At 40.5% G+C, this 12632-nt stretch overlaps 1 protein-coding gene across 6 annotated transcripts in view; it reads right to left on the bottom strand.

Annotated features, from left to right (window-relative positions):
• Positions 1-12632, bottom strand: part of Piezo (piezo type mechanosensitive ion channel component) — a 34213-nt gene that overhangs the window by 13345 nt on the left and 8236 nt on the right. For 4 of the 6 annotated variants that reach the window (XM_076312927.1, XM_076312931.1, XM_076312932.1 and 1 more), the window contains exons 2-13: positions 10832-10924; positions 6085-6300; positions 5101-5333; positions 3904-4335; positions 2745-2792; positions 2203-2314; positions 2032-2141; positions 1694-1960; positions 831-1157; positions 456-748; positions 242-375; positions 30-172 (exon numbers count right to left, since the gene is read on the bottom strand). In XM_076312927.1, coding sequence (XP_076169042.1) covers positions 30-172; positions 242-375; positions 456-748; positions 831-1157; positions 1694-1960; positions 2032-2141; positions 2203-2314; positions 2745-2792; positions 3904-4335; positions 5101-5333; positions 6085-6300; positions 10832-10895 — 2379 coding nt within the window. In that variant the 5' untranslated portion in view covers positions 10896-10924. The remainder of the gene's footprint in view (positions 1-29; positions 173-241; positions 376-455; positions 749-830; positions 1158-1693; positions 1961-2031; positions 2142-2202; positions 2315-2744; positions 2793-3903; positions 4336-5100; positions 5334-6084; positions 6301-10831; positions 10925-12632) is intronic. The other 2 variants (XM_076312928.1, XM_076312929.1) reach the window with 2 other exon arrangements.

Raw genomic sequence — 12632 nt, 5'->3', positions numbered from 1 at the left:
CGAGTGTTCGATGACGGATTTCAACTCACATCGTTGACGCACAGAAGCATCACAGAGGTGAATATGATCTTCTGCATGTGGATCTCGAGGAACAGCCAGGTGTAATTGTAAAAGTTCAACAGATACGTCATCGCTTTTCGGAACAGTTCGATCCGCTCCAACTTCGACATCTCTGTAAAACCACGATTTGAATCTACCGTTTCGAGACTTTTTTAAACATTAATTGCCGTGTGTCGCTCACGTTTCAATTGTTTCAACGTGTACATGTTCCCGCGATCCTCCTCGACGAGGAAAACGTCACCCGGTGTGCTCGGAGGAATGATCAAAGTCGGCGAATGACCGAGGCTCGATTGTCTGAACGGATTCTCCTCGGTTCTACGATTTACAAACGTAGGCGTTACATAATACCGAATCGACGAACTCGATCGTGCGTCGAGATCAACCGTCCTACTAACCCGAGTCTCTCGATATTCGTCACTTCCAAGAAATCGTTATGGAAATAATGAATCTGTAGAACGGTGATGATGACGAAGAACGTTGGCGTGAGCAGTCTGACGAACAGATCCTTGGTCGCGTATTTCTCCAGACCGATGTCCATTTGTAAGTCCTCGTCGATATGTAAATAATTCCAGTACTCCGGAAAATTATCAAACTGATAAGTGTATACGAGGATTAACATTATCACCGAGTATCCGATAACAGTGAGCCAGAACGGGTACATCATCTTTCTCCAAACCGTCCACGATATCTGCAAACATCGGTACACCGTGAAACCAATCGTCGCGATAATACAACGTTGCGTCGAACAAGGTGCGCCTCCTGGTGTGTACCTGGAACGTGATGACTAGAACTAGGAAAAGGGACATGTAAACGATCCTGAAGACCGTCATACGTTCGCCGGTGATACCACAAATAAAGAGCATGATAGCCACGACCGCGATCCAAAACTTGGTCAATAGTTTCTTCAGTAGTATGCCAACGTCTTTCATGAACTTGCTCTTAATTTCAGGCGCCTCGTGGTTCATGGCCGTGGTGGCAGTTGAAACAGAGACGTGCAACGGAGCTACCATGTCCCTCAATACCGATGAACGCCTACGCTGAGTCCTCTCCGCGGTGTATTGTCGCATTGTTATCCAGAACATCGATATGAATAGGCACTGAAAATTTGGACGTTAGAATTTTCTAAACGCTACAGCGTGTGAACAGTCGGATCAAAATGAAACGGTGTCTCGAGACTGTCCAGGATCCATCTATCTTTAATATTCTTTAGTCTATTGGTGCAAACTAGGAACTGCAAGTTTTTTTTATCAAGCAAAGAGGCAAACTAAAGTAGGAAGCAACTGTCAGGTCTCGTAGAGGCCGAGCAATTTTCTTTAATTTCCTAGCGAACTCTTCCCTGTACTTTACAGTGTACAGTTTTAGAACCTATTTAGTGTCTATAGGTTGCCACGTGGTTAAAAGTGGCATGGTTCCAGTCTTTGTCTATGTCACTCTTGCGAGTCACGTGCCGCTACTTGGAATTAGGAAAGAGGTATCGATCTCGCAGACGCCGAAAGAGTTGCCCTCTACTTCAGCATGTATTACGTTGGACCTCTGACACGGCTCGAGATAGGGAAGGTAGCCTTGAGCGGTAACTTTATTTTGACCCGACCTTTGTCAAAGTGAATGATAAGCGGGAAGATGTATATTTTACTTTAACCACTAAATGCCAACGGCTGAGCAGCTCTGGTTTGCTGAAACCGATCTCCGACATTTTCACACCGTTTATCTCAGTCGGTAGTTCATCCTCGGTTAGATCCATGCTGTAAACGTACTGAACGAGGAGTAAAACGGTTGCGTAGAAAACGATGAAGGGAGAGCACTTCATCATGGAAGCACGTTTGTTAGGCACCATCCAGAGAACCAGGGCCCACAATAAAAGGGCAAAGGTTGTCCAGCTGTGATACATTATGCTCCAGGTCTGGCGAACGAGACAATAGGATAGACGCAACGTTTCGAAAAATAAATATTTCACGGTCGGTTTCATTTTACCATCATTATGATGTTTGTAGCGAGGTAAGACGAATTGATTATCAGTTGGAAGATCGAGTATACGGCCATGAGTACGTGTTCAATGATTCCAGAATGCTCGTCGGCACCGCCTAAGAGACACGTTCGTTAATTATTAAATTCCGATTGTTCTCGTTTATCCGTCGGGTTTACCTTCGCTGAGGCTTTGCATTTGAATACTGTCGTCTTGATGACCGTCCTGAACAATGACGCTTCCGGTGGAGTCCTGAAGAAGTCCCGTTCGCCCGGACCCAAATCTCATCAACTATCGAAATTGAAAAGACGGTTTTTTCGTTGTGTCGCAAAATGATCTTAAACGCCACTACGTGTAACGCTATATCTTACGATCTACTTTCGTGTCCAGCTAAACGTGTGTTCGTGAAACGAAATCGTTTGTCGAATTCTTACGTTATCGGTACATACACATGCTCGCGAAGTGAAATGATTTTTACCACCACCGCTAGCTACAGTGATGACTTTCGAACAAGAGAAAGAAATAGATTCAGATATCGTACGGAGATGAATGTAAAGCGTGTGTGACGAACGATCGTTAAAAAAAAAAAATATTTAAGCGGTGTACTTCGAAGTTCGATAAATCGGGTGTAAGTGGGTGGCGAATGTGATTGCTCGTGATCTGCGTTAACAGATATGATCGCTATGATAATTAAACGTGCAAACTTAATCGGTATACGTACGGGTGTGCGCTCGTCGACAGATCGGAACGACGAATTAACGATCAGCTTCTAAAACAATGGCAAACTAAACATAGCGGCATCCAAACGGAAAAGGAATTTGCTCAGCATTAAAGAACAACCGCAAATCTGGAAGGCGACAGCAAATAAAAAATCGGGAGTTATCTGAAGGGTAACGGGTCAATTGAACGAACATTAAAAGAAAATATCTTAACGTAAAAAACTGTACTTTCTCCGCGGATCAATCGTAATTCTTCTCCGCTCTAAACGTCCAAAACTGTACATTAATCGAGTCAACTGTAATTATCTTCGTTGCGTTGGTTCCCTTCATCGGAGAAAGTCGATAACGGAACAAAAGTACTCAAGGGTGTAACTTAAAATTACGTGAATCGATGGTTAAATGTACAAGTCGGAATTTATGTACATATGTTACACGACGTGTGTATCGATGGCTATCATTCCAAGGTATTGTATGACTTTCTACAAGAAAACGTAAAGATCGAAGCGTAAACAGAAGAACTCGACTCATGCAGGACGTTATCCTTACGCGAGCCTTTCGTCGCGCCGATTGCCATCTCTGAGACGGTGTCCTTCGTCTGATGGAAACGTGTCTGGACAATGGAGTGTCCAGATTCTCCAGCTTGCCGCTTAAACGTTTCATTTTCTTCGCCTGTAACGCCTCGTTAGTAAAAGCAACGTTCTTCGAAGGAAAGTACAAGTTACAAGATCCATCGTATTCGGAATATGTTAGTCGAGGAATCTGTGGAAGCTTAGCTCGTGTTATCGAGGCCGTCGCCGTTGTTAATTATTCTCCTTAACCACAAATAAGTTAATCGAGTCAGTGACAAGGAAAGCTTCAAAGGGACCCTGTTAATTACTGTGTTACGTTGTCGACATTAATTTTCAATCTCATCAATCGATCCGCAGTACCCATGCCTTCAAAATAAATACAAATATACTCTGCAGCTAAATAATCATCGATACCCGTCTGTGCCCGATCCTAGATTAGGACTCGGCACGATCCCTCGACCCGATTAATTATTCGATTTAGTAAATCTCAATCAAGGAACTAACGCACTGCTTTAACGTTAACGTAGCTGTTACGCGTGACTCAAGAACATTCGCAAACAACAAACGAGTGGAACGCGAACGATTAACTCACCGGCTTTTTGCTCAGGAACTGTGACTGCAACGCCAACACGTAGTAGAGCCAAAATAACCTTAAGCAGTAGCCGTATATCGACCAATTGGCATCTTGTGCGTACTCCACGTTCCTGGGGTCACTGCAGTTCGTCTGATAGATAGCAGTCAGGCCGAAATAACGCTGCCAAGTGCTGTTCAGCGGGATTAACTCTTGGGGCAGTTGATTCTGGTAAGTGAGCAGGGTCAGAATATGAAGGATCACGACGATCATCACGATTCTGCAAAGCACCGCGAAGCCCTTCCGAAGTTCCTTGTTGCACGCCCACCAGGTGGCGGCCCCCAGAAATACCAGGAAGTAGAAACCACCCTCCACCGATGGTTTCAAGGCTGCAGTGATGCATAACGATCCCAGGACCACGTAGGTGCCAATACGTCCTAAGACGTTGATTATCTGGACACCGAAGTACCCGTTGTTAGTGCACACGAGTCACTTACTCGGAACATTAGCGAAAACGTTACGACCGATATTACCTGTCGTATTCGAGCAATATGTAATCAACTTGGCGTAAACAAGCATATTAGAATTACGCGAGGAACTATGTTTTGCATCGATGCTCTCGATGTTTTATCGTTTACTCCGACTTGTACGATATTTACCTTCTCGTTTGTTGCCGTTTTTGCTATTCTTCCCGATAAACTATGCTTGCTCACGTTACATTGATCATTCGAGCGTTACGAATGTTCGTGTATTTCACGAAGAGGGTTTCTCAAGTGTAACACTTACAAATGTGAACAAACTATTCACGTTCAACAATAGTTTCGAGTGACACTATTATCTCTATTGTTACAAACTGCGCTTAAACTCTGAACGGTAAACATTCTGAAGCCAATATCTTATCTGGCTGCGTTGTAAATCTTCATCGTTAAATATTAGATCGTTCGGAAAGTCATTTCGTTTTTGTTTTTTTTTCGGTGAAAATGAAACGCGATCTTTTTAGAGCGTACCAACATTTTACCAATTTATATATTCTCCATTTTGGAAAACGAAACGACTCTCCGAATAACCCGATATTTCCTGAACCGTTGATTGTCTACGGTTAAAACCATGTATCGATAGCTTCGGTACTTCGAGCGTTATCGTTGCGCAAACCCTCGTTAAAAAGTGAGCATCACACTTGGGAAACTGTAGAAATCAACTGTAGAAACAAGTGTCTACCTTTGTGGTTCTATCGTCGGTTTTCTTGGACGCGACGACTTTCTGATGCAGGGATGCGTCGTCCTCCACATCGTTCACCGAATTTTGAGTTAAGAAACGACATATGAAATACACCGTGACGGTAGTTGGTAAAATAATTAGCTCTGGTGTCAGCCAGAAGAAGATCTCCCAGACTGACGCGCTATCTAGCCTCACGAAACCTATATGCCTGAAGATCACTTCCAGCAACTCGCCTAAAAATAGTTCAAGTAAGTGCTTGCGGTGTAAGGTTAAATTGAAACGTCGAGCATCATTTTTTACGACATTTTCGCCGATCAAATTTTCGTCTACCTCGATATTCAATTGGTCTTTGACATTACACGAAGAAGAAATTGTCTTTACGATTGTAATAACAGCAACTCTATTGTACATATCTTCTTACCACGATATTTCTCAATTTTTTACTTCTATATTACTGTTTATTCTAAATACATCCTTTGAAATTCTCAATGAATAATTTTAATCTTATCTCAGATCATTTATTAACGTTACATTCGATATCGAAGAGGACCGAACCTTTGCGGTCGAAAACGTTGTACAAAATGATTGTTGGCAAGACTGATAACGTCTCAATCGTTTCGATAGAAATTGTTCAAGTCTCGTTCGTTCACGGTTCGCGCAAAATGGTTTGCCCGTTCGAGGTTACCAAGGTCGTTGTATTTTCCATCGCTCGCGTAAAGGAGTGGTGGTCGATGTGATTCGCCAACGAAAGTGGCCTTGAGCGGCCAGTTGATTTTGTTCTAACTTTAACGCGGTACGTAACGTACGAGAGACAAAATAAATGACGCGTTGCGGGACAAGAACGAATATCGTGTAAAAATAATTGCTCGATAGAGACGAGCGGACTGTCACCAGGGACATTTATCGTACGCGTATTATTCCGTTTCGACTTAAAAATAGAGAATGAACAATTTCTTTCCACCTTCGAGGAGATTGTTTACGTACATTTCAGAAGGAAGTGGCCATAAGTCGGTAGCGCCAATAGAACTAGGTGAAATGCGAATTGATTGATGGCTACGAGGAAAGATAGGCCGATGCAGGTCTTCAGGTAGACACCCGTATGGCCAGCCATTGTTTTCGCATTTGGTATCGGCACGTGGGGCGAGTACAACGCCAGACCCAAATAAACAAGGGACAATCCGACCGGCCGCCATATTGTACCTGTTTCGATCCAACAACGTAACAACTTTAACGTCACTGTGATCCACTGAAGTCGATGCTCGGTAATTGACAACACTCGCGAGATTACACCCGAAAATTCAACGTGCCCCGATGAAATATTTAACGTCCCGTATTTATTATCGCGTGATTTAAATTTTATTACTGTTCGGGATGATACATCGAAACATAAAAGAATAATCGTTCCGCGACCTTTTCGAATGTTGTACGAATGCAGTTTATTTCGGTGATACGGGGAGAGAAGAAGAAAAAAAAAGAAATTACAATTTCTCGTGTGTTGAAATGTCAGATCCAACTTGGGGAACTCGATGATAAAGCTCGACCAAGATTTGACATTTCAATCCCTCGAATCTCGCGAGAAAGTTAACAGTGAACTGTGTACGCGTAAACGTACCACTGAGGGAAATGTTTGTTTAGGTTTTATCATCGCGATTGGAAAACTACGTGGAACCCTTCGAGACTGTCGAGGGATGGATGAATCATAAGTAGATTGGTGGGGAATTGTAAGTAGACGTAGGGAAACACGTGTGCGCGTAATTAAATGGACACGTACGCCGGATAACAGAATGTTAATTGCTTTCGTTCCGTTGGGACACGTTATCTTAATTAATCCCTTAATGCCTCTCTCTCTCTTCGCGGTGAACGTTATCTTGTTCCCTGCTTTTGATTTTGACAAACAACTCTTGTCGCGTCCGATCGGGAAAGTTTCTAACCAAATTCCACGATTCGAAGTTCGTCCAATTTCCGTCTCAATTTGAGCAAAGTACTTTCTATTCGCAGAATGCATATTGCTTACTGCTTGCTTCCTCCCTCGCGTGCACAAACGAAAAGTTGGTTCGACTGTTAAGGTAACTCGAGCGAGAGTTTTCCGTGCTCCGATACCGTTGCAAATGTATTCGATTATTTCGTTATTCCAGCTTTCCGTTGCATCACGTTTCCCGTGTATAGAATGTCGCTTGTACCGCAATTAAGGGAGTGTACGTTTTTCTTTCCGAGTTCAAAAATGTCGAGTTTCTTTTTATAAGTGAGAATATGCGTTTAGAATATGCCCAAACGTCAAGTGTTACATCGGAATTGGACGTTTCTTAAGTTAATTGTACAGAATTTTTCATAAGTTAATCCTTTTTTATACCCGTGGTCTTTGAGTATTTGTATAATTTTATGCTCTTGTACGCGTAATTGTCGGTTGGCCCTAAAACGAGAATCCTTACACGGTGTCGCTGATTAGATTAAGTAATAAGGTTTTATAAGCATTATCGCAGCTGACAGCTGGACAGCTGGATGAGTAATCGATAAATTGGCTTGAAATTTGATACACGTGTTCTATAAACATTTCTATATGGGAGGTAATGGAATTATAAACATATCTGTCGTAATTTTTTTACGTCGAAAAATGTCTTGAAAAATCATTACCCGTCAATGTACCAATCGGTAATATTTTTATTGTACACAAATTTGTACCCCTTGCGCGAAGATGTAAAAATGTTTAAGCAAAAGTGTGATTAAAATGCTTAGTGGTTTCTTAGAAAAAAGTTACAATTATTAAAAGATTATTAAAATAAAAAGGAACATCCTCTTAGTACCCTCCGAACACTGTACTCGCGATTTGTTAACGCTGTACGGTTAACGATGACAACCGCGAACAACTAATTACTCGCTTAGACTTGCGCGAGACGATAATTCCCGCGATAACGACGGTTGCGTTCAACACTTACGTCGTAATTCCATTTTTTATGCCGGGTGATTCGGGTCAGGAGATCAAAGAAAATTCTCGAAATTGCCGCGAGAGATAAGATTCGAATAAATTAAATACTCTCTTTTACAAACGAGACTTTTCGAGGCAACTTTTGGGAAAGTGAACGCTGCTCGAACGTGTCGTATTTTGTGTTTTCGTCTTTGCCGTGGTACACGTTCGCGGAAAAGTGACAATAAACGTGTAATTCGGGATACAGTGCTCGCCTAATTATAGACGACGCTAGTAAACCGAGCCTACGGCCGTCTCGGCACCGTCACCATGGAATCCTGTGCCACTTTCGTCAATTTATGTATGTACGTACGTTAGACGAACTTCCGACCGCTTTCGAGAATTTAATTTTTCATTTCGTCAACGCGGGAAACACGACACGCGTGGTCCAATTATTTCCATCATTTTTCCGTTTCACCGCTCGCGGGAATCGCATCGATTGTCAAAAGCGTGGTTGTGTTAAACGATCGATAATATTGCAACGATAATATCGTGTCAATAATAGTGGAGTAATAATACTGTAAATAATGACTGTATCGATAATAATGGAGCAATTTGTATTGTGTCAATAATGTTGGAGAAATACTATTGTATATTTATACAACATTGAAGCAATAATATTGTGCCGATTATGTTGGAGAAATAATGTATATTTATACAACATTGAAGCAATGATATTGTGTCAATAATGTTGGAGAAATAATGTATATTTATACAACAGTGAAGCAATAATATTGTGTCAATACGTTGGAGAAATAATGTTGTATATTTATACAATATTGAAGTCAATAACATTGAGAAGAATGGTTCACACCAAACGACTTAATATTACCGACGTATATTTTTGTCGGTAATTTGAGTAATACAGAGTACACAGTAATACAGTGTATATTTATTTTGTGTCTCAACGTTTTAGCTTTGTAATCGAACCCTCTTTAGAAGAACGTGCTGTCACGTTACATATTAATTAAAACAAAAAGAAAAAACAACGTTGAATCGATTCAACGTCTTATCGAGACAATATTTAAAACTTTTCTCGTGACACGATATATGTAAATAGTTATGGTCTTGGTATGCAAGATTCGATATTGTGCAATGATACTGTGCATGGGTGGCTCTAATCGTTAGGAAAATTTTTTTGTAACTGGAAAAACGATGGTCAACGCAGAACCAGGGTTTGCGACACAGTGTGACGCATCGCAGAGTCATCTAACATATGTGGCCCGCTGATAACGCACTGATAATTAATGACTATATTAAAGTTTCCACGGTAAAACAACGATCAACATTTGTGTTTCCCGATTTAATATCCGTTGATAAGTTTTTATTGAATTTTTTACTTCGTAGTATGTTACTTCGTAATTTGTAATTCGAACGATAAGTTACGATGACAATAGACCATTGTTTAAATAATAACGAGTGAAAATGAATATATATTTGGTCGTGCATCGAAAGAAACAGTGTGCACAGTATGCACCACCTTTGAGGGGGACGAAAATAAAGTGGCTGGGATGTTCAGTAGGAAAATACTCGGATGGATATTACTGTTTAATAATAAATATGAAAAATGTTGAAGTCACTGGAGCAGCCTTGCGTTTCTCGATTTCGCAGCTGATTATTCATCTATTTTTGATTTCTGCCTTGAAACCTACATACATATATCGTATTTCCAGTTTCTCACGATTCATTCGCTTTCAACAGAACACGTGTATGCATGCCGAGGTCATTAGTTGATTGTACGCAAAGATTATTTTAATACAGTGATGTAATCGAGAGATTGTCCAGTTAACATTAGAATTCATTAGATTTTGTGAAAATATCGAAAGTAAAATTCAAGTAGATATTTTTTAATCGGTAGAGATAGCAACGACTTAGATTACATTGTATTAGTACATTTTGTTAAAATTGGCCAGTGTATTTATTTTGCAATACCGACGTAATGGTATTTTATCGTAAAGAGTTTTATCATATCGTAACGTGACGTAAGGTTTCCTGACAGATCTCCATAGAAAACGGAGCACCGATCTTTATTTTTGAATCATGCGTGCACGTACACACCTCGATATAATTGGAGAACCTGTGTTTGAAAAACGAATCAATATTGTTTGCATATTGTCGCTAGTTTGGAAAATATTCATAAATACAAATTTTAGTATTCTTGCTTTGTATTCAAATTGTGGGTAAATTTATTAATGAGTGAATTCATTGGTACGAGGACTAAAGTAATTAAACAGAAATGCTGAGAAATTTGTTTCGAGTATTCTTGTTGCTCTATTAAAAAAATTCAAGCTTCAACTGTTTTGAGATTGTATATTATTAAACGAACTATATTTTTCTCTAAAACTACTAAAACTACTCATTCCATTTTTCAGTAGCAGTCGCGCAACAATTCGAAATATCGCAACATTTGTTCGAATTAATTTGCTCGTCACTGTACTTCGACTACCAGGTGTAATTGGAAGTATAAAAATGTAAAAAAAAAAAAACATTTTACACGGTAGAACTTCGATTATCGGAAACAATTGATGGATAAAATTCCCCATAATCGATAGGAACGAAAGAAATAAAAAAAGATATTAATGTACGTGTAGCTACTCGATACGTTCGAAGAAAATTGATCTTCTCTGAAACTCGAATAATTGAAAACTAGGCCAAGACAATTTTCTTTTCTCGTAACGGACTTCCCCAAGATCAACATTTCTTCGATTGATCGACTTTCTAACTGTACGCGTGCTTGTAAATTGACTTCTTGGCAACACGATCACTTACATCCTGCCAGGACAACTGGAAGGATGACCCTGAGGAGGGCCACGTTCAGCCAGTACTTCGGCATGCCTCGATGTGCTCGGATGACCTTTCACCCTAAAACAGAAGAGAGAAAAAAAATTTTTAGGCTAGAAAAGCGATCCACCGTTCGCACTGTCAACATCTCGAGATTTTGCAGCGGCAATGTCAGCTGTACTGGAATCGATACGACACTGCCGCAGTCGGATATCTTTAACCTCGTTTCGCCAAGAGAGGTTGGCGTTGGCGTTCTCAGATTCGTCCTTCGGTTTTACCATCAACCTGGCCCCTTTCGAATTTATCGTCCATTAGAGTTACGAATTACTTCCGTTCGCTCTTCGCCAATTATCAAAACGCGAATACAATCGATACTAGACGTACGAGTGTTCAATGAACTCAATTTGAAAATTAACCTTTGAACGACAGGGAGAAACGTTTTCTGTGAAACGATATGAAATATAAATATTGAACGAGGTTCAGCGAATGTTGCTTCGTAATTCAATCTTAAACTCGTAGAATTCACTTACGGTTAAAGTGAAGAGTGTACTGTCAAGGATAACGTTTGAAGAAGAAAAAAAAATGGGCAGAAGTATGAGAAATGGAAGATAATGAAACAACGAGCAGTACGTTTACAAGAAATATGGTACTTGACATGAAAATCGAATGGAATATATAACATCTTTGTACCAGTATCTGAATACAGTGAACATTATTTCTTTTCTTTTAATGCGCATCGGTCTGCTGTGTCGCATACATAACGAGATTGCGGAGAAAAATATTTGTTTCGAATACAACGCATTTCACGACTGTTTTATCATTGTATGGAAAGTGCACGGTCGATATTGTAATAATAATGTAAATTGTCCGAAAGAGGTGTGCATAGGAAACATATAATAGAACAAATTGCAAAAAGGCAACTTGGAATTTGAAACTAAGACGAAGCGATACGAGGATATTTAATCGAAACCTAGCGATTCGAGAATCTGCATAATACGAAGTTAAATACCAGAGGAGTAAATCGAGACGTTTACGATGTAAGTTGTGCAAGTCCATTTTTATCTTTGTTTCGAGACATAAACGATTTTACACTTGCATCGACTCGAAAAAGTCGATAGGTTCATCTCCGGTGCATGCTTAACGCTATTTTTACATTATGAAACTGTAAGCAATAATTGCCAGTAATCAATACACTCGAGTGTCGAGTCGAGCAAACACGACGCTCCGAAAGAATAACATGGATCGTCTAGAACCACACCCTATCAATTGTGAGTTAATTGCCTTTGGGATTTGTTCGAGACCCGTACGAAGATGGAATTCAATAATTATTGCACAATTTTTCCAGCCATTGAACGTGTTATAAAATTTCCATTTCGTTGCATAACGCCACTGCTGCTGCTGTTTCTGGCAAATTGTGCTCGTACCGATCGTTAACGTTACTCGAACACATCACGAATGCACGTCGGACGTGATCTACACATTCGAGCACGTTTCCTGCTTCCGTGTAAGATTCGACGACGTTATCGTTCTGTTTCGTTCTGTGATGATTGTCAGTCGTTGCTCAGTTTGGACAATTACCAAAAGCGTGCACTCTCAACGTCCTTTCCTGTCACTTTAATGCGGTACAACCGCTTGGCCTTGAACGAAGCAGACGTTCTAAGCAAATATCGCTTCAAAGTACCTTCCTTTGCTGTTAACCAGTCGCGTTGAAGCGACGTATCGTGTACGTTGTTCTTTCTTTGTATCGGAAACGACAATGTACGAGTGGCTTCGGAAAAACTTATCCATA

This window comes from Ptiloglossa arizonensis, chromosome 5, assembly GCF_051014685.1.
Source record: "Ptiloglossa arizonensis isolate GNS036 chromosome 5, iyPtiAriz1_principal, whole genome shotgun sequence".
NCBI lineage: Eukaryota > Metazoa > Arthropoda > Insecta > Hymenoptera > Colletidae > Ptiloglossa > Ptiloglossa arizonensis.
This window is presented reverse-complemented; position numbering and strand designations above follow the sequence as displayed.